General features: G+C 43.8%; 1 protein-coding gene across 1 annotated transcript in view; it reads right to left on the bottom strand.

The window, feature by feature from the left end:
• Positions 1–23,213, bottom strand: part of LOC115127376 (calcineurin subunit B type 1-like) — a 57,929-nt gene that overhangs the window by 34,192 nt on the left and 524 nt on the right. The window contains exon 2 of the mRNA XM_065007835.1: positions 5,590–5,629. Coding sequence (XP_064863907.1) covers positions 5,590–5,629 — 40 coding nt within the window. The remainder of the gene's footprint in view (positions 1–5,589; positions 5,630–23,213) is intronic.

Here is a 23,213-nt window from a genome sequence, read left to right as displayed (position 1 = left end):
GCAGTGCCTTAGACCGCTGTGCCACTCGGGATCCCAATACTATACTGTGATGTCTGATACACAAGGCAAGACGTAGGATCGCTACTCAGAAGCCCTTACTGAAATGCAGTGCCTTAGACCGCTGTGCCACTCGGGATCCCAATACTATACTGTGATGTCTGATACACAAGGCAAGACGTAGGATCGCTACTCAGAAGCCCTTACTGAAATGCAGTGCCTTAGACCGCTGTGCCACTCGGGATCCCAATACTATACTGTGATGTCTGATACACAAGGCAAGACGTAGGATCGCTACTCAGAAGCCCTTACTGAAATGCAGTGCCTTAAACCGCTGTGCCACTCGGGATCCCAATACTATACTGTGATGTCTGATACACAAGGCAAGACGTAGGATCGCTACTCAGAAGCCCTTACTGAAATGCAGTGCCTTAGACCGCTGTGCCACTCGGGATCCCAATACTATACTGTGATGTCTGATACACAAGGCAAGACGTAGGATCGCTACTCAGAAGCCCTTAACTGAAATGCAGTCCCCATTTTGAATAGTCTCGTTGAGATATGCTAATGATGTCCTGCTTGGAGGGATGTCCTCCTTAGTGACTAAAATCATTATGATGATACTCCACACAGCAGAAAGAGACCATTTGCTCATCAATACTGGATTCACTTTTAACTGTGTTACTAGGCAACAAGAACCTGCTGCTAGCCACCCCAAACCACACACACACACACACACACAAACAAACACACACACACACAAACAAACAAACAAACAGACATAAATAGACATATAAGCTGAACATTTGACAGACAGCATTTAAAATTGACCGGACCCACATGTGTTGGGTCAGTAACCTGATTAGGGCGTCCACCCACGGTGCTCAGAATGACACAAATCCCCTTTAGATGATGGTCATTCATAATAACAGAACATGCAAGTCTAGGATGCAACGATGTGCGCTAATTCTTACCTAATTCTGATGAGCACTTTGAAGATGTTTGAATGACTGTCCACATGAACTTTTCCTCAGATAACAAGACAAGTAACGAACATCAAAATCACTAGCCTGTCAATCTACTGTCCCCCATAGAAGAAGAGGTTGATATATTCTATTAGTCAGGGGCAGCAGCTAGCCTAGTGGTTGAGAGTGTTGGGCCAGTAACATAAAAGGTCACTGGTTTGAATCCCCGAAACGACTAGGAGAAAAATCTGTCGATGTGCCCTTGAGCAAGGCACTTAATTCTAATTGCTCTGGATAAGAGCGTCTGCTAAATGACTAAAACATCAGCTTGTCGAGAAAAATATTTCAAAACAAACTGTGGGATGATAGATCCCAAATTCATATATATATATTTTTTCCATTCTTCTTCCCCCGGACGGGAGGCAATTTTATTTATTGGCTTTTCAACTACAACAAAAAAAAATATAAAAAAATGTATCGGCCAAAAGCCGGCTATTACTGGAAATAACCCTGGTATGCATGGTACGCAGGCACACACACAGCTCCTGGCTTTCATTTTTCAGAGAAGAAAAAAAACTGTTGCGCAACGAGCAATCAAATGAGCATTGTAGCAGTACATTAATCTCACCACACAGAAAGATTACATCATCGTTTTGTCCATTAGACCCCTGTGTCTGTGGGGGTGTGTGTGTACTTTTAAATGAGCAGCCTTGTACTTATGCTGCCAGGCCAACACATGACACCAACCCTATTAGCATAATGGATTTTTATTGAGCCAATGAGGCTGTGTGTGTGGTGTGGGGGGGATGGATTCTGGATTCTAGTGCAACTGACAGAATGAAGGCAAGTGGATGGATAATGGCTAGGACAGCAGTATGGAATGAAGGCTAGTGGATGGATAATGGCTAGGACAGCAGTATGGAATGAAGGCTAGTGGATGGATAATGGCTAGGACAGCAGTATGTAATGAAGGCTAGTGGATGGATAATGGCTAGGACAGCAGTATGTAATGAAGGCTAGTGGATGGATAATGGCTAGGACAGCAGTATGTAATGAAGGCTAGTGGATGGATAATGGCTAGGACAGCAGTATGTAATGAAGGCTAGTGGATGGATAATGGCTAGGACAGCAGTATGAAATGAAGGCTAGTAGATGGATAATGGCTAGGACAGCAGCATGTAATGAAGGCTAGTGGATGGATAATGGCTAGGACAGCAGTATGGAATGAAAGCTAGTGGATGGATAATGGCTAGGACAGCAGTATGTAATGAAGGCTAGTGGATGGATAATGGCTAGGAGAGCAGTATGTAATGAAGGCTAGTGGATGGATCATGGCTAGGACAGCAGTATGGAATGAAGGCTAGTGGATGGATAATGGCTAGGACAGCAGTATGGAATGAAGGCTAGTGGATGGATAATGGCTAGGACAGCAGTATGGAATGAAGGCTAGTGGATGGATAATGGCTAGGACAGCAGTATGGAATGAAGGCTAGTGGATGGATAATGGCTAGGACAGCAGTATGGAATGAAGGCTAGTGGATGGATAATGGCTAGGACAGCAGTATGGAATGAAGTGCTAGTGGATGGATAATAATGGCTAGGACAGCAGTATGTAATGAAGGCTAGTGGATGGATAATGGCTAGGACAGCAGTATGTAATGAAGGCTAGTGGATGGATAATGGCTAGGACAGCAGTATGGAATGAAGGCTAGTGGATGGATAATGGCTCGGACAGCAGTATGGAATGAAAGCTAGTGGATGGATAATGGCTAGGACAGCAGTATGGAATGAAAGCTAGTGGATGGATAATGAATGGAATGAGCTAGTGGATGGATAATGGCTCGGACAGCAGTATGGAATGAAAGCTAGTGGATGGATAATGGCTCGGACAGCAGTATGGAATGAAGGCTAGTGGATGGATAATGGCTCGGACAGCAGTATGGAATGAAGGCTAGTGGATGGATAATGGCTCAGTATGGAATGAAGGCAGTGGATGGATAATGGCAGTATGGAATGAAGGCTAGTGGATGGATAATGGCTAATGGACAGCAGTATGGAATGAAGGCTAGTGGATGGATAATGGCTCGGACAGCAGTATGGAATGAAGGCTAGTGGATGGATAATGGCTCGGACAGCAGTATGGAATGAAGGCTAGTGGATGGATAATGGCTCGGACAGCAGTATGGAATGAAGGCTAGTGGATGGATAATGGCTCGGACAGCAGTATGGAATGAAGGCTAGTGGATGGATAATGGCTAGGACAGCAGTATGGAATGAAGGCTAGTGGATGGATAATGGCTCGGACAGCAGTATGGAATGAAGGCTAGTGGATGGATAATGGCTCGGACAGCAGTATGGAATGAAGGCTAGTGGATGGATAATGATAGGACAGCAGTATGTAATGAAGGCTAGTGGATGGATAATGGCTCGGACAGCAGTATGGAATGAAGGCTAGTGGATGGATAATGGCTCGGACAGCAGTATGGAATGAAGGCTAGTGGATGGATAATGGCTAGGACAGCAGTATGGAATGAAGGCTAGTGGATGGATAATGGCTAGGACAGCAGTATGGAATGAAGGCTAGTGGATGGATAATGGCTCGGACAGCAGTATGGAATGAAGGCTAGTGGATGGATAATGGCTAGGACAGCAGTATGTAATGAAGGCTAGTGGATGGATAATGGCTAGGACAGCATTATGTAATGAAGGCTAGTGGATGGATAATGGCTAGGACAGCAGTATGGAATGAAGGCTAGTGGATGGATAATGGCTAGGACAGCAGTATGGAATGAAGGCTAGTGGATGGATAATGGCTCGGACAGCAGTATGTAATGAAGGCTAGTGGATGGATAATGGCTAGGACAGCAGTATGGAATGAAGGCTAGTGGATGGATAATGGCTAGGACAGCAGTATGGAATGAAGGCTAGTGGATGGATAATGGCTAGGACAGCAGTATGGAATGAAGGCTAGTGGATGGATAATGGCTAGGAGAGCAGTATGGAATGAAGGCTAGTGGATGGATAATGGCTCGGACAGCAGTATGGAATGAAGGCTAGTGGATGGATAATGGCTCGGACAGCAGTATGGAATGAAGGCTAGTGGATGGATAATGGCTCGGACAGCAGTATGGAATGAAGGCTAGTGGATGGATAATGGCTAGGACAGCAGCATGTAATGCTCCCTACATGGATTATGTTGTGCAGCAAACTCTACATTAAATCTATACGTAAGGTTTTCAGCATTCAGACTGATAGTAATATCTCCACATTCATTGGTCTGCAGGCTACATCATTCAGTAGAACAGTTCTAATACAATAGCTTTAGGCTCATAAATATATGGGAGTGGGTGTCCTGTCCTCCTTATAAACCATTGTAATGGAATCCCCCCCCCCAACCCCCTCTCCTCGTCAACCGTTGCTCCGGCTCTGGGAAACCCCTAGCAACAAGGAACTCCAACAAGCAGGCCTTGGGTTATTTTGGGAGGCTGCATACAGGCACTGGCTGTTGCTAGTGCTATGCGTGTTTGTTTGTGTTTCATTGGGGGTGGAGCATGGGCTGTGGGGAGTGGGAGGGTCCTTGCGAAGCTGGAAATATCCAGGAATGGTGAAGTCCTTCCTCGGTCTCGGCTCGGGTCAGAGTCACACACCTTCTTATCCTCGGTCTACCGCGGCAACTACTGTTGGGCTGCCTGCTTGTCCCTGAGTGTGTCCCTGAGTCTCCTCTGAGTGTGTCCCTGAGTCTCCCCTGAGTGTGTCCCTGCGTGTGTCCCTGAGTCTCCCCTGAGTGTGTCCCCGAGTCTCCCCTGAGTGTGTCCCTGAGTGTGTCCCTGAGTGTGTCCCTGAGTCTCCCATGAGTGTGTCCCTGAGTCTCCCCTGAGTGTGTCCCTGAGTGTGTCCCTGAGTCTCCCCTGAGTGTGTCCCTGAGTCTCCCCTGAGTGTGTCCCTGAGTGTGTCCCTGAGTCTCCCCTGAGTGTGTCCCTGAGTCTCCCCTGAGAGTGTCCCTGCGTGTGTCCCTGAGTCTCCTCTGAGTGTGTCCCTGCGTGTGTCCCTGAATCTCCCCTGAGTGTGTCCCCGAGTCTCCCCTGAGTGTGTTCCTGAGTCTCCCCTGAGTGTGTCCCTAAGTCTCCCCTGAGTCTCCCCTGAATCTCCCCTGAGTGTGTCCCTAAGTCTCCCCTGAGTGTGTCCCTGAGTCTCCCCTGAATCTCCCCTGAGTGTGTCCCTAAGTCTCCCCTGAGTGTGTCCCTGAATCTCCCCTGAGTGTGTCCCTAAGTCTCCCCTGAGTGTGTCCCTGAGTCTCTTCTGAGTGTGTCCCTGAATCTCCCCTGAGTGTGTCCCTGAGTGTGTCCCCTGAGTGTGTCCCTGAGTCTCCCCTGAGTGTGTCCCTGAGTCTCCCCTGAGTGTGTTCCTGAGTCTCCTCTGAGTGTGTCCCTGGCTCCAGCAGAAAGCCCCTGTGTGGTGTTAGTCTAATCTATATATGCTGTCCTTTTTGTTGGGTTGCATTTGAGCATAATGTTGAATAATCAAAACAAGCTCAGACAAGCAGAGAGCGGAGGGGAGTGAGGATAGTTTCATTTTCTGATGTTGATGCCGGACAAAGGGAGTTAGTTAGTAAATCAAAGATACTTACAATGCGAGCACATTTCCAGGGGGTAACTTGCCTCGTTTCCCTGAAGAGGAGAAACAGGAGACCATAGGTGAGACATACGGGAGACAAAGGTGAGATATACAGGAGACCATAGGTGAGACATACGGGAGACAAAGGTGAGATATACAGGAGACAATAGGTGAGATATACAGGAGACAAAGGTGAGATATACAGGAGATAAAGGTGAGATATACAGGAGGCAAAGGTGAGACATACAGGAGACAAAGGTGAGATATACAGGAGACAATAGGTGAGACAATAGGTGAGACATACAGGAGGCAATAGGTGAGATATACAGGAGACAATAGGTGAGACAATAGGTGAGATATACAGGAGGCAATAGGTGAGACATACAGGAGGCAATAGGTGAGATATACAGGAGACAATAGGTGAGATATACAGGAGGCAATAGGTGAGATATACAGGAGACAATAGGTGAGGCAATAGGTGAGATATACAGGAGGCAATAGGTGAGACATACAGGAGGCAAAGGTGAGATATACAGGAGGCAATAGGTGATATATACAGGAGGCAATAGGTGAGATATACAGGAGGCAATAGGTGAGACAATAGGTGAGACATACAGGAGGCAAAGGTGAGACATACAGGAGACAATAGGTGAGACATACAGGAGACAATAGGTGAGACATACAGGAGACAATAGGTGAGATATACAGGAGGCAAAGGTGAGACATACAGGAGACAATAGGTGAGACATACAGGAGACAATAGGTGAGACATACAGGAGGCAATAGGTGAGACATACAGGAGGCAAAGGTGAGACATACAGGAGACAATAGGTGAGACAATAGGTGAGACAATAGGTGAGACATACAGGAGGCAAAGGTGAGATATACAGGAGACAATAGGTGAGACAATAGGTGAGACATACAGGAGGCAAAGGTGAGATATACAGGAGACAATAGGTGAGACAATAGGTGAGACATACAGGAGACAATAGGTGAGACATACATGAGACAATAGGTGAGACATACAGGAGACAATAGGTGAGACAATAGGTGAGACATACAGGAGGCAAAGGTGAGACGTTTGCATTATGAAAACAGAAATAGTGGTCAAACATAGGAAACCATTGGGATACATTCATTATGATGTAATCTTGTCAGGTCTTTCAGACTGTACTGCAGATGATCTATTGCTAGCTTATTCCAGTGCTACTATCTCAAAATGGAGGTTAATACACATCCTAGTAATTGCAGGTCAACCCTCCCAGGGACTAGAGCTACAACATGTGTTCGTGTTCGTGTTCATAAAGGCATACGGTAGCAAAAAGTTTTACAACAACAAAAAACAAAAAAAAAAAAAAAATGAACAATTAGCATTTCTTATCATTCGTTATATTAGCATTTCCACAAAGCTCACTTCACACGCACACTGTTGCATCAATATGCAACAGCTACAACTCAGTGACAACCCAAATGACACCCGACGTGGCCCACATTTACACATCATAAAATGGCCTGTCTCGCTGATACGGGGATGACTCGGGCAGGTGGATAACCTCTCCTGGTTGTGTTTAGGAGGTCAAAACGGGGCTAAAGACAACAGGCAAGCTAGCGAGTAATAAATGGCGTGCCATTTAGCAGCTGCTTTTATCCAAAGCGACTTAAGTCATTTGTGCATACATTTTACATATGGGGGTGGTCCCCGGAATCAAACCCGAAATCCTGGCATTGCAATATACTCTACAAACTGAGCCATCAAATCAAAGTTCATAGGTCACGTACATAGTATTGCAGATGTTATCGCAGGTGCAGTGAAATGCTTATGTTTCTAGCTCCAACAGTGCAGTAATATCTAGCAAAAAAGTGCGATAATCCCCCCCCCAAAAAAGATATATATTTTTAAAATAATTTAAGACCAGAATATAAATATACATGTACAGTAACTTCAGAAAGTATTCATACCCCTTGACTTATTCCACATTTTGTTGTGTTACAAATTGATTAAATATATGTTTGTAAATGGATTGAAAATGAAATAGAGAAATATCTCATTTACATAAGTATTCACACCCCCGAAGCAATACTTTGTAGAAGCACCTTTGGCGGAGAGATTACATCTTTGAGTCAGCTTAGGTATGTCTGTATCAGTTTAGGTATGTCTGTATCAACTTAGGTATGTCTGTATCAGTTTAGGTATGTCTGTATCAGTTTAGGTATGTCTGTATCAGCTTAGGTATGTCTGTATCAGTTTTGAGTCAGTTTATGTATGTCTGTATCAGCTTTGAGTCAGCTTAGGTATGTCTGTATCAGCTTTGAGTCAGCTTAGGTATGTCTGTATCAGCTTAGGTATGTCTGTATCAGCTTAGGTATGTCTGTATCAGCTTAGGTATGTCTGTATCAGCTTAGGTATGTCTGTATCAGTTTTGAGTCAGCTTAGGTATGTCTGTATCAGTTTTGAGTCAGCTTAGGTATGTCTGTATCAGCTTTGCACATCTGGATTTTGGGATTTTCTCCCATTCTTCCTTTCAGATTTGATCAAGCTCTGTTAAGTTAGATGGGGAGCAGTGATGATCTTCACGTCTTTCCACAGATGTTCAATGGGATACAAGTCTGGGCTTTGGCTGGGCCACCAAAGGACTTTTACATTCTTGTTCTGAAGCCATTCCAGTGTTGCTTTAGCTGTATGTTTGGGGGTCATTGTCCTGTTGGAACATACATTTTTGCGCCACAGTCTAAGGTTGTTATCACTCTGAAGCAGATTCCCTTTAAGGATTTGCCTGTATTTGGCTCAATTTATTTACTTACCAGTCTCCCAGTCCCTGCCGCTGAAAAGAATCCCCAGAGCATGATGCTGCCACCACCATGCTTCACAGTAGGGATGGTGTTAGATGGGTGATGGGCTGTGCCTGCTTTTCTCCAAACATTGCGCTTTCCATTCTGGCCAAAGAGTTTTTTTAAATTTTATTATCATGCCACAGAAACTTTTGCCTGGTGCCTTACAAGATTTGCACTTTTCACACCAAAGGACGTGCATCTCTAAGAGACAGAATGAGTCTCCTTCCTGAGCGGTATGACGGCTGCGTGGTCCCATGGTGTTTATACTTGCGTACTATTGACTTTTGCTAAGTCCAGGCGTGCTGTTATGTGACTTTTTTCTCAGGAGTGGCTTCCGTCTAGCCACTCCCAAAAAGTCCAGATTGGTGAAGTGTTGTAGAGACTTGTCTTTCTGGCAGGTTCTCCCATCTCAGCCAAGGAACTCTGCAGTTCTGTCAGAGTGGTCATTGGGTTCTTGGTCACCTCCCTTACCAAGGCCCTCCTTGCCCCGTTGTTCAGTGTGCCAAGATGGCCAGCTCTAGACAGAGTCTAGGTAGTTCCATATGTTTTCCATTTCCCAATGATGGAGACCACTGTGCTCTTGGAATCTTTCAACATTCTAGAACTTGTTTTATACTTGTTTTATATCTTTCCTCATCACACTTCTACTTCGGGATGTATGGACAGTTCCTTCAACTTCCTGGTATAGTTTATGCTCTGACATGTCAACTGTATAGGCCTCTTTTTGTTTATTTTTCTTTACATAACATTTTTTTTCCTTTTTGACCCGAATGATAATTTCTCTGTATGTATTTCATACTTTTGATTTATTTTGAGTGGCAGCTCGCGGGTACATGTTATATAAACTGAATAAATGAATTGAAATTGTACAAAACATTTTTTTTTTTTTTACTTGGTCCCAGAAAATATATACACTGAGTGTACAAAACATTAATAACACCTGCTCTTTTCATGACATAGACTGACCAGGTGAATCCAGGTGAAAGCTGTGATCCCCTATTGTTGTCACTAGATGTCACTAAATCCATGTCAATCAGTGTAGATGAAGAGGAGGAGACAAGGCTTGAAAACCCTTCTTTAACCTGAGACAATTGAGACATGGATTGTCTTCACAATTCAGAGGGTGAATGGGCAAGACAAAAGACACATGTATACACTGTTAATTGAAATGCATTCCAGGTGACTACCTCATTTTATTTTTTATTTTTTTTTAACCTTTATTTAACTAGGTAAATCAGTTAAGAACCAATTCTTGTTTACAATGACGGCCTTCACCGGACAAACCCGAACGACGCTGGGCCAATTGGGCGTCGCCCTATGGAACTCCCAATCACGGCCGGATGTGATACAGCCTGGATTCGAACCAAGGCGTCTGTAGTGATGCCTCTAGCACTGAGATGCAGTGCCTTTAGACCGCTGAACCAGGGTCTGTAGTGATGCCTCTAGCACTGAGATGCAGTGTCTTAGACCGCTGAACCAGGGTCTGTAGTGATGCCTCTAGCACTGAGATGCAGTGTCTTAGACCGCTGAACCAGGGTCTGTAGTAATGCCTCTAGCACTGAGATGCAGTGTCTTAGACCGCTGAACCAGGGTCTGTAGTGATGCCTCTAGCACTGAGATGCAGTGTCTTAGACCACTGAACCAGGGTCTGTAGTGATGCCTCTAGCACTGAGATGCAGTGTCTTAGACCGCTGAACCAGGGTCTGTAGTGACCCCTCTAGCACTGAGATGCAGTGCCTTCGACCGCTGAACCAGGGTCTGTAGTGACCCCTCTAGCACTGAGATGCAGTGCCTTAGACCGCTGAACCAGGGTCTGTAGTGACCCCTCTAGGACTGAGATGCAGTGCCTTAGACCACTGAACCAGGGTCTGTAGTGACCCCTCTAGCACTGAGATGCAGTGCCTTAGACCGCTGAACCAGGGTCTGTAGTGACCCCTCTAGCACTGAGATGCAGTGCCTTAGACCGCTGAACCAGGGTCTGTAGTGACACCTCTACCACTGAGAAGCATTGCCTTAGACCACTGAACCAGGGTCTGTAGTGACCCCTCTAGCACTGAGATGCAGTGCCTTCGACCGCTGAACCAGGGTCTGTAGTGATCCCTCTAGCACTGAGATGCAGTGCCTTCGACCGCTGAACCAGGGTCTGTAGTGACCCCTCTAGCACTGAGATGCAGTGCCTTAGACCACTGAACCAGGGTCTATAGTGACCCCTCTAGCACTGAGATGCAGTGCTTTCGAGCACTGAACCAGGGTCTGTAGTGACCCCTCTAGCACTGAGATGCAGTGCCTTCGACCGCTGCGCCACCCAGGAGCCCATGAAGCAGGTTGAGAGAACGCCAAGAGTGTGCAAAGCTGTCGTCAAGGCAACGGGTGGCTACTTAGAAGAATCTCAAATATATTTTGATTTATTTAATACTTTTTTTGGTTACTACATGATTCCATGTACGTTATTTCATAGTTTAGATGTCTTCACTGTTATTCTAAAATGTAGAAAATAGTCAAAATAAATAAAAAACCTGGAATGAGTAGGTGTGTCCAAACTTTTTTACTGTATATACACGGAGTTTTCCAAACATTAAGAACACACCTTTCTAACATTGAGTTGACCCCTCCTTTTTTGTCCTCAATACGTCATGGCATACACTCTACAAGATGTCGAAAGCGTTCCACAGGGATGCATGTTGACTCCCAATACTTCCCAGAGTTGTCAATTTGACACGGGAAACTGTTGTGAGCGTGAAAAACCAAGCAGCGTTGCAGTTCTTCACACAAACTGGAGCGCCTGGCACCTACTACCACACCCCCATTCAAAGGCACTTAAATCTTTTGTCTTGCCCATTCACCCTCATACACAATGTCAACTGTCTCAAGGCTTAATAATCCTTCTTTAACCTGCCTCCTCCCGTTCATCTACACTGATTGTAGTACGCCATTTTCGGGGACCACTTTTGTCTCGTGAGCGTTACTTTCAGAACTACTGGCTAGAAAGTATACAAAAGTACCGGAGAATCTCTTTAAACGCATGGAAGTATGTTGGAGTATTGGAAAATACACTGTGTTTTTGAGTGTTTTTAAATACATGCCAAATGTCTTTGAAACACCCTAAATAGTATATGAACCCAGGTCTGGTACTGTCTGTAAGTCACCCTAAATAGTATATGAACCCAGGTCTGGTACTGTCTATAAGTCACCCTAAATAGTATTTGAACCCAGGTCTGGTACTGTCTATAAGTCACCCTAAATAGTATATGAACCCAGGTCTGGTACTGTCTATAAGTCACCCTAAATAGTATTTGAACCCAGGTCTGGTACTGTCTATAAGTCACCCTAAATAGTATATGAACCCAGGTCTGGTACTGTCTATAAGTCACCCTAAATAGTATATGAACCCAGGTCTGGTACTGTGTCTATAAGTCACCCTAAATAGTATTTGAACCCAGGTCTGGTACTATATACAAGTCACCCTAAATAGTATATGAACCCAGGTCTGGTACTGTCTATAAGTCACCCTAAATAGTATATGAACCCAGGTCTGGTACTGTGTCTATAAGTCACCCTAAATAGTATATGAACCCAGGTCTGGTACTGTCTATAAGTCAACCTAAATAGTATATGAACCCAGGTCTGGTACTGTCTATAAGTCACCCTAAATAGTATATGAACCCAGGTCTGGTACTGTCTATAAGTCACCCTAAATAGTATATGAACCCAGGTCTGGTACTGTGTCTATAAGTCACCCTAAATAGTATATGAACCCAGGTCTGGTACTGTGTCTATAAGTCACCCTAAATAGTATATGAACTCGGGTCTGGTCACTTCTGCATTAGCTTGCTTGAAACAAGACAGTGACGTAGGGCCTAAGCCTGATTATGACATAGCGTGACATAGGCCTAAGCCTGATTATGACATAGCATGACATAGGCCAAAGCCTGATTATGACATAGCGTGACATAGGCCTAAGCCTGATTATGACATAGCATGACATAGGCCTAAGCCTGATTATGACATAGCATGACATAGGCCAAAGCCTGATTATGACATAGCGTGACATAGGCCTAAGCCTGATTATGACATAGCGTGACATAGGCCTAAGCCTGATTATGACATAGCATGACATAGGCCAAAGCCTGATTATGACATAGCGTGACATAGGCCTAAGCCTGATTATGACATAGCGTGACATAGGCCTAAGCCTGATTATGACATAGCATGACATAGGCCAAAGCCTGAATGTTATTAACTTCCGACAGAGACCAAAGCCTGACTGTGCAAATGAGCCAGAGCAGAAAGAGAGAGATGTGTGTGTGTGTGTGTGTGTGTGTGTGTGTGTGTGTGTGTGTGTGTGTGTGTGTGTGTGCAGAGCCTCTGGTGTGAAATCTGTCACAAACGCAGCAGAACTGCTCATTGGTGTAAATTCCACCCATTTAAGACACAACAGGCTATTATCTGGTTTGTTACAATGTGGGGCAGAATTCCTCAGATAGTCATTCAGACTATCTACTTTCTATTATAACTAACCGCAGAACAAACAAAAGGCATGGCAAATCAGACCGGCCGCACAGCCTATATAACACTTCCACATCTGGAGAGAAAGGTGACAGAGCTAGAGAGGTGTTTGTCAGACCCTGTGACATCCTGAGAATCAGTCTGTATCGTCCAAACGGTCTACAAACTTATTAGCCTACAACCTATTATGACCCTCTATGGAAAGAAGAGACACTTACGAACACAATGGTGTTCTCCGTTTTGCTCTATGGCCTCCTCAAGTGTCAGGAAACTCGTGTCTCCGTCCGGGCTAGACTCTAATATGACCCCCTAATATGACCCCTTCTGCACAACGGTGACTCTCACGAACATGTACTGTACATGTCTTGCTCTAGGATACTCACAGGCCTCACAAAACTTGTCTGAAGCTCCGCCAGTACCAGTTGAAAAAATGAATGCAAGTACAGTATATATGGGGACAGTTTAATGCCAAAAATGTGGGGGGGGGGGGGAGATTACAAATAGAAATTCCCAATCGTTCTTATATCTCTCAGATATAAGAGAGACACTTCAGAACAAACTTCCTTTTGATATTTTTGGGGGGGACTATCTGCTGTTCCATGCGTTTGAATGGGCTAATAGCAGGAAGACATGTTTTTTAACCAAATAAATGTTTTTGTTTTTTTTTACTTCCAGGGGAGCTAAATGATCCTTGGTATGACCTTCTTAAAACAATTCAAAATAGCTTAGTACCTTCTTAAAACAATTCCATATAGCTTAGTAGAACCCCCCTCCCCTGGCTTAGACTCTGATTGGTTAAATTAAATGTTGGGTAAAAAGGCGAACTCGTCGCCATCATTCATTGAATCAGATCAAAACCCTCTCATCACAAAACCCACTGATATTGCCAACTACTTTAATGATTTATTCATTGGCAAGATTAGCTAACTTAGGCATGACATGATAACAACCAAATCCGAACCTACAAGACAAGCATTGTCATTTATATTCAGTAAAGTGCATGTGGACAAGGTGAAAAACAATTTGTGCTGTCTATCAACAATGACCAGCCACCTCGGTCTGACAACTTTGGTGGAAAATTACTGAGGACGATAGAGGACGATATTGCCACTTGTTACGTATACGCCGGGAGTCAGGAAGCAGGTGCAGAAGGTGAATTTAAGAATGAATAAATGCAGATAAACAAAACGTAAGATGTGTGCAGAATGTGAATCAAAACAATACTACCTGGTGACTAATGGCTACTGAGGGTTAAATAAAGGGGGAGTAATCAAGGAAATAATGATGTCCAGGTGTACGTAGCGATGGTGAACAGGTGTACGTAATGATGGTGAACAGGTGTGCGTAATGATGATGAACAGGTGTGCGTAATGATGGTGAACAGGTGTGCGTAATGATGGTGAACAGGTGTACGTAATGACGTTTGACAGGGCCGGTGGTTAGTAGACCGGCGACGTCGAGCACCGGAGTGGGAGTAGGCATGAAACCACTCCTATTAGCCATCTCTTCAAACTAAGCCTACAGAGAAAGTGTGTGCCCTCAGGCCTGGAGGGAAGCAAAAGTCATTCCACTACCTAAGAACAGAAAAGCACCCTTTACTGGCTCAAACAGCCAACCAATCAGCCTGTTACCAACACTTTTGGACAAAATTGTGCTTGTCCAGATACAATGCAATTTCACGATGAACAAATTAAAAAACAGACTTTCAGCACGCTCATAGTGAAGATTATTCAACATGTACTGTGCTTACACAAATTTCTGATGATTGGCTGAGAGAAGATCGTGAGAGTACTGTTTTGTTAGACTTCAGTGCAACTTTTGACATTAACAATCAAAATCTGCTGCTGGAAAAACATTTGTGTAATGGCTTTACAGCCCATGTTATATTGTGGATTGAGAGTTACCTGTCTTAACAGAACACAGAGGGTGTTCTTTAATGGAAGCCTCTCCAATATAATCCAGGTAGAGTCAGGCATTCCCCAGGGCAGCTATCTAGGCCCCTTTCTTCTTTAAAATCTTTACTAAATGCCATGCCACTGACACTGACTAAAGCCTGTGTGTCTATGTATGCTGATGACTCAACACTATACACATCAGCTACCACAGAAATTGAAATCACTGCAGACCCTTAACAAAAAGCTGCAGTCAGTTTCAGAATGGTGTCAAGAAATAAGCTAGTCCTAAATATTTCAAAAACTAAAACCATTGTGTTTGGGACAAATTGTTAACTAAACCCTAAACCTCAACTAAATATTGTAATGAATGATGTGGCAATTGAGCAAGTTGAGGAGACTAAACCACTTGGAGTAACCCTGGATTGTAAACTGTCATGGTCAAACATACAGATGCAATGGTAACTAAGATAGGGAGGAGAGGTCTGGCCGTAATAAAGTGCTGCTCTGCTTTCTTGACACTGCTATCAACAAAACAAGCCCTACAGGCCCTAGTTTTGTCGTACCTGGACTACTGTCCAGTCATATGGTCAAGTGCCACAAAGAGGGACATAGGCAAATTACAATTGGCCCAGAACAGAGCAGCACAGTTTACCCTTCAATGTACACAGAGAGCTAACATTAATAACATGCATGTCAATCTCTCCTAGCTCAAAGTAGAGGAGAGATTGACTTCATCACTACTATTGACATGTTGAAAGCTGTCTGTTTAAACTACTAGCACACAGCTCAGACACTCATGAATAACCCACAAGACATGTCACCAGAGGACTCTTCACAGTCCCCAAGGCCAGAACAGACTACGGGAAACACATAGTACTACATAGGGCTTTGAGAACATGGAACTCCATTCCACATCATGTAACTCAGTCAAGCAGTAAAATCAGATTTAAAGAAAAAGATAAAACTAGACCTTATGTAACAGCATGGACTGTGGAGACACACACACACACTTTACACACAGGTACCTATGGATTTTGTATTGTAGATGTAGTGTGTAATGATGCGTTGTGAAGTGTACTGTTTTAACTGTATGTAAATTGACTGCACGCACGCACACACACACACACTTTACACACACACACTTTACACACGCACACACACACACACACACACACAGTGTTCCCTCCAGTCCAGACGTGCTAAGGTATTTTAAGCAGCGAAGAGCAAGGGGATACATGGGATTAGACTATTAGAATGTAACTTTCCCTTTTCTCAGAACAACACAACGCTAACTTGGCTACTTCCCTGGTGTTACATACATACTAGAGGTCGACCGATTATGATTTTTCAACGCTGATACCGATTATTGGAGGACCAACAAAAAAAACGATACCGATTAATCGGACGTTTTTTTGTTTTGTAATAATGAAAATTACAACAATACTGAATGAACACTTATTTTAACTTAATATAATACATCAATAAAATCCATTTAGCCTCAAATAAATAATGAAACATGTTACATTTGGTTTAAATAATGCAAAAACAAAGTGTTGGAGAAGAAAGTAAAAATGCAATATGTGCCATGTAAGAAAGCTAACGTTTAAGTTCCTTGCTCAGAACATGAGAACATATGAAAGCTGGTGGTTCCTTTTAACATGAGTCTTCAATATTCCCAGGTAAGAAATTTGAGGTTGTAGTTATTATAGGAATTATAGGACTATATCTCTCTGTACGATTTGTATTTCATATACCTTTGACTATTGGATGTTCTTATAGACACTTTAGTATTGCCAGTGTAACAGTATAGCTTCCGTCCCTCTCCTACCTCCTACCTGGACTCGAACCAGGAACACATCGACAACAGCCACCCTCAAAGCAGCGTTACCCATGCAGAGCAAGAGGAACAACTACTCAAAGTCTCAGAGCAAGTGACGTTTGAAACGCTATTAGCGCACACCCTGTTAACTAGCTAGCCATTTCACATTGGTTACACCAGCCTAATCTAGGGAGTTGATAGGCTTGAAGTCATAAAGAGCGCAATGCTTGAAGCATTGCGAAGAGCTGCTGGCAAATGCACGAAAGTGCTGTTTGAATGAATGCTTACGAGCCTGCTGCTGCCTACCATCGCTCAGTCAGACTGCTCTATCAAATCATAGACTTAATTATAACATAATAACACGCAGAAATACGAGCCTTTGGTCATTAAAATGGTTGAATCCGGAAACTATCATTTCAAAAACAAAACGTTTATTCTTTCAGTGAAATAAGGAACCGTTACATATTTCATCTAACGGATGGCATCCCTAAGTCTATATATTGTTGTTACATTGTACAACCTTCAATGTTATGTTATAATTATGTACAATTCTGGGAAATTAATTACGGCCTTTGTTAGGAATAAATGGACTTCACACAGTTCGCAACGAGCCAGGCGGCCCAAACTGCTGCATATACCCTGACTGCTCGCACGGAACGCAAGAGAAATGACAATTTCCCAAGTTATAAGAAATGCATGTTAGCAGGCAATATTAACTAAATATGCAGGTTTAAAAATATATACTTGTGTATTGATTTTAAAGAAAGGCATTGATGTTTATGGTCAGGTACATTGGTGCAGCAACAGTGCTTTTTTCGCAAATGCGCTTGTTAAATCATCACCCGTTTGTCGAAGTAGGCTGTGATTCGATGAGAAATTAACAGGCACCGCATCGATTACATGCAACGCAGGACATGCTAGATAAACTAGTAATATCATCAACCATGTGTAGTTAACTAGTGATTATGTTAAGATTGATTGTTTTTTATAAGATAAGTTAAATGCTAGCTAGCAACTTACCTTGGCTTCTTGCAGCCCTCGCGTAACAGGTAGTCAGCCTGCCACACAGGCTCCTCGTGGAGTGCAATGTAAAGCAGGTGGTTAGAGCGTTGGACTAGTAACTGGAAGATTGCAAAAACAAATCCCCGAGCTGACAAGGTAAAAATCTGTCGTTCTGCCCCTGAACAAGGCAGTTAACCCACTGTTCCTAGGCCGTCATTGTAAATAAGAATGTGTTCTTAACTGACTTGCCTAGTTAAATAAAGGTTAAATAAAAGGTGTAAATTTAAAAAATTAAAATAATAATTAAATAAAGTAAAATTAAAATGGGAAAAATCGGTGTCCAAAAATACCGATTAACGATTGTTATGAAAACTTGAAATCGTCCCTAATTAATTGGCCGACCTCTAATACATACATACATACATACATTACACTTTGTCATACGGACAGCATCAATCCCATTCGAAAGACGTGGCAACGCACGCAACTAGGCCTGTTTTCAAAATAAAGGTTTACATCTGTTAATAAAAGAGAGCTATTTTTTAGGATGTATAGAATTATGTGGAATACTAGTTTAGCCAGAGGAGGTAAGGTCAGTCTCATTCCAAGACGTGGCAACGCATGATGTAACTATTTTCTAAATGAAGGTCTGTTTATAAAAATGCCCTGGGCGTATTGTAGCCCACACTGGTCAAATAAATGCAGGTTGAGTGAGGTAAGGATTTAGGCCTACAGGAAAGGAGATTGGAAGTGTTTAGGATTATAGAGTTACTAAGTTTAGGCCTCAGGTCAACTCTCTTACCGTTTGGTTGCTTCAGAAGTAACAAATCTTCTGTGTCAGAAGTAACGAGGCTGGTTGTGTCAGAAATAACGAGGCTGGTTGTGTCAGAAGTAACGAGGCTGGTTGTGTCAGAAATAACGAGGCTGGTTGTGTCAGAAATAACGAGGCTGGTTGTGTCAGAAATAACGAGGCTGGTTGTGTCAGAAATAACGAGGCTGGTTGTGTCAGAAATAACGAGGCTGGTTGTGTCAGAAGTAACGAGGCTGGTTGTGTCAGAAATAACGAGGCTGGTTGTGTCAGAAATAACGAGGCTGGTTGTGTCAGAAATAACGAGGCTGGTTGTGTCAGAAATAACGAGGCTGGTTGTGTCAGAAATAACGAGGCTGGTTGTGTCAGAAATAACGAGGCTGGTTGTGTCAGAAGTTTTTTATTTATTTATTTTTTACCTTTATTTAACTAGGAAAGTCAGTTAAGAACAAATTCTTATTTTCAATGACGGCCTAGGAACAGTGGGTTAACTGCCTTGTTCAGGGGCTGAACGACAGATTTTTACCTTGTCAGCTCGGGGATTCAATCTAGCAACCTTTCGGTTACTAGTCCAACACTCTAACCACTAGGCTACCTGCCGTCCCTACACTCTAACCACTAGGCTACCTGCCGTCCCTACACTCTAACCACTAGGCTACGCGGTTGGTTGTGTCAGAAATAACATGGCTGGTTGTTTTGTTTTTCCTCTCATCAATAAACAAGTTGTGTTAATTAAAGCTCACATCTTAATATGCTGCTTAAAATGTAAATGAAGCCTCTCAGAGGGCAGAGTTATGGAGAAGGGGACAGAGAAAGAGGCAGCTGGAGAGAGAGAGAGAGGGATTGATAGAGCGAGAGCGAGCGAGAGAGCGAGCGAGAACGATCGAGACAGAGAAAGAGAGCCACCGACTGTGTTTTCTCATCAATAATGTATGTTTCATTCAGAATCAATTAGCACACAGCACAAAACACACATTTTTTCATGATTAACAATCTGGCAACACTGTTGGTTCAGCTGATGGATCTCTACGGCAAACAACGCCTAGCTAATTAGAAGAGATACCTATCTGGATAAAGGGAACCCATAGGGAGAGGATGTGTGTCTGGTCTAACTCTCCTTGTTATTTCTATTCCGGTCCAAACAAACAGGAGTCGTATCGTCCAAATCACAATCAGGCCTTCAAAACGAACGCCAAAATAATCTCCCGTTTTGACCGCATCTCATATAGTATTGTATATTACACATGCCAATTATAAGATAATATTGTAAGTAGATGCAGGGCCAACTTCCATATATAATTGGCACCATGAACACTCCCCACCTGGCCTGACACCCGACATGACATACAGAAATGAGACCAGTTAGTTGAAGATGATCAGAGTTGGGCTGCCTGTCGGTCGTGGGTTAGTGGGTTCGATTCCCGCCGGGGTCGCCACACTAAAATGTATGCATGGACTACCGTTGGATCAAGGCGTTTCGGTGAGACTCTTTGGGTTAAAGCATCTGCTAAATAGCACCATTCTTTCTTTAATATAATGACTCATTTGATTACAACTAACCTGCTTGATTTGTTTTACAGAATAGTTACCATTTGCCATCTTTGAGGTTATTATTTTGGCCCTCTTGTCTCAATGAACTGTCTGTAGCAGCACCAGTCAGAACATGATTCCTGGCTGCTACCACATGAATGGAAGAGAGCTAGAACCACATGAATGGAAGAGAGCTAGAACCACATGAATGGAAGAGAGCTAGAACCACATGAATGGAAGAGAGCTAGAACCACATGAATGGAAGAGAGCTAGAACCACATGAATGGAAGAGAGCTAGAACCACATGAATGGAAGAAGAGAAACACTATGTGGTCGGATTACGTGCTAATCTGAAAAGAATAATCTAAATATCAGCAGGCTAAATACTCTCACTAGCTAATCCTCTCATGTGTGTGTGTGTGTGTTTAGGGCAGGGTGTCAAACTATACTCCTGCAGAAAGGTTGTAAACCAGCTGACTTTCATCCTTCCATCTGATGCTTCTGTCAGAGTTGGTGGATGGGGTGGATTTGGTAGGGTGTGGGTGGGTGGTCAAGAGGGAATTGGTATGTATTAAGAATAAACTGCCTGAGTGTAAAGTCCAAGTCTGCGGCACAGAGGTGAGAAGGCCTACACGAGGCACCGTGACTGTAAAAGCTAGCTCTATATGGTATATACTGGCTTATGTTTGGCCAGACTGTGAAAATTCTGAGATGCAGGATTGATCCAGTGATTGCCCATTGGACTGTTTGATACCTTATAGGCAGGAGGTCTTCATAGCTCATTGGAAGAAAAAAAATCACATTTCCAAGAACGGATGGTATATACACCTTTCATTGGGCTACCTGGACTCAAGAGATCTGATCTTTTGCCCAATTAGTGGCTAAAGATCCGATTTGGTCAAAATATCAATTAAGTGACTGAAGAGCTGATCTGATGGACCAATTAAGTGGCAAAATGTCAGAATTAGGCTGCCTGTGTAAATGCAACCTTAGCTCCTTGTTCTAGAACCCAAGATTTGTCCAGAGGTGCATGTTCATTAGCTCACCTGGACTCATGAGATCATATAGGCCTGTTCACAATTGTATTAGCTCCTTGCGCTAAGAAGCAATGCAACAGTTATGCTAATAAATCCTGTGTAAGTGGGCAGACATGCACTGACAGGCACCACACAGGGAGCGTCTCCAGGCAACCAGACAGGATGAATCATGACTTGTGCTGGTAATTAGCCACGTCTTTTATCTCTTAGTTTAGTGCTACCCGGCTAGCGCTCAGTCGATATGTATGTGTGTGGGTGGTGCTCGATTGCTAGGCAGCATACGGTCCCTATATCAGGTCATTCATGCTTAAGCAAGTGCCGCCGTCCTCCTTGCACCCCACCTCAGTCACTCACAACCCTGAGTAGCCTAGCCGTGTAGCCTCCATCGATGGGGTAGCCGGTTGGCTAGCCTAAAATGATCTACACTATATATACAAAAGTATGAGGACACCCTTTCAAATTAGTGGATTCGGCTATTTCAGCCACGCCCGTTGCTGACAGGTGTATAAAATCGAGCACACAGCCATGCAATCTCCATAGACATACGTTGGCCACAGAATGGGCTTACTGAAGAGCTCAGTGACTTTCAATGTGGCAACAAGTCAGTTCATCAAACTCTGCTCTACTAGAGCTGCTCCGGTCAACTGTAAGGGCTGTTACTGTGAAGTGGAAACATCTAGGAGCAACAACGGCTCAGCCGCGAAGTGGTAGGCCACACATGCTCACAGAACGGGACCACTGAGTACTGAAGCGTGTAGTGCGTAAAAATCACCTGTCCTCGGTTGTAACACTCACCACCGAGTTCCAAACTGCCTCTGGAAGCAACGACTGCATAATAACTGTTTGTATGGAGCTTCATGAAATGGGTTTCCATGGCCGAGCAGCAGCACACAAGCCTACGCAATGCCAAGCGTCGGCTGGAGTGGTGTAAAGATCTCCAGCAATGGACTCTGGATCAGTGGAAACGTGTTCTCTGGAGTGATGAATCACACTTCACCATCTGGCAGTCCGACAGATGAATCTGGGTTTGACGGATGCCAGGAGAACGCTACCTGTCCTAATGCATAGTGCCAACTGTAAAGTTTTATGGAGGAGGAATAATGGTCTGGGGCTGTTTTTCAAGGTTCGGGCCCCTTAGTTCCAGTGAAGGGAAATCTTAACGTTACAGCATACAATGACATTCTAGATGATTCTGTGCTTCCAACTTTGTGGCAACAGTTTGCGGAAGGCCCTTTCCTGTTTCAGCATGACAGTGACCCCTGTGCACAAGGAGAGGTCCACACAGAAAGGGTTTGTTGAGATCTGTGTGGAAGAACTTGACTGGCCTGCACAGAGCCCTGACCTCAACCCCATCAAACACCTTTGGGATGAATTGGAACAGAGACTGCGAGCCAGGCCTTATCGCCCAACATCAGTGCCCGACCTCACTAATGCTCGAGGCTGAATGGAAGCAAGTCCCCTCAGCAATGTTCCAACATCTAGTGGAAATCCTTCCCAGAAGAGTGGAGGCTGTTATAGCCGCAAAGGGGGGGACCAACTCCACATTAATGCCCATGGTTTTGGAATGAGATGTTGGACGAGCAGGTGTCCATGTTGTGCTGCTGCCATGTTGTGTTGCTACCGTGCTGTGTTGTCGTGTGTTACTGCCATGCTATGCTGTTGTTTTAGGTCTCTCCGTTTGTAGTGTTGTCTCACTCGTCAAGATGTGTGTTTCGTCCTATATATATTTTTTTCATCCCAGCCCCCGTCCCCGCAGGAGGCCTTTTTTCCTTTTGGTAGACCGTCATTGTAAATAAGAATGTGTTTCTTAACTGACTTGCCTAGTTAAATAAAGGTTAAATAAAGTTGCTAGAGCTCGAGAGCGCGACAGTAGCTACCTTGTAATCTTGATCAGAACTAAGTCACACTGTAGCGAGACGAAATGAAAGGGGGTTATTGAGTGTTGCAACACCAAGGCTACATGCTTCGGTCTTTTCTCATGCCCTCTCCTTGATTTGTTTATGTCTAGTCCTGCCTGCTAACTGCAACGTACACACCATGTAATCTTATTTATAAAGCAGATTACAGCAAATTAGGGTAGGCTACAGATCGGTCAAGATAGCCACTCACTCACGGTCAGGGGAAACAACATGAAAGCAGAACATGTAAAATCTCCTAGTGTCGCACAATATGTTTTTTCCCCCAGCATGCTATGATAGAGAGTGTTGG

The sequence above is a fragment of the Oncorhynchus nerka genome, linkage group LG23, assembly GCF_034236695.1.
Source record: "Oncorhynchus nerka isolate Pitt River linkage group LG23, Oner_Uvic_2.0, whole genome shotgun sequence".
NCBI lineage: Eukaryota > Metazoa > Chordata > Actinopteri > Salmoniformes > Salmonidae > Oncorhynchus > Oncorhynchus nerka.
The sequence above is the reverse complement of the archived record's forward strand: the minus strand, read 5'-3'. Positions and strand labels throughout refer to the sequence as shown.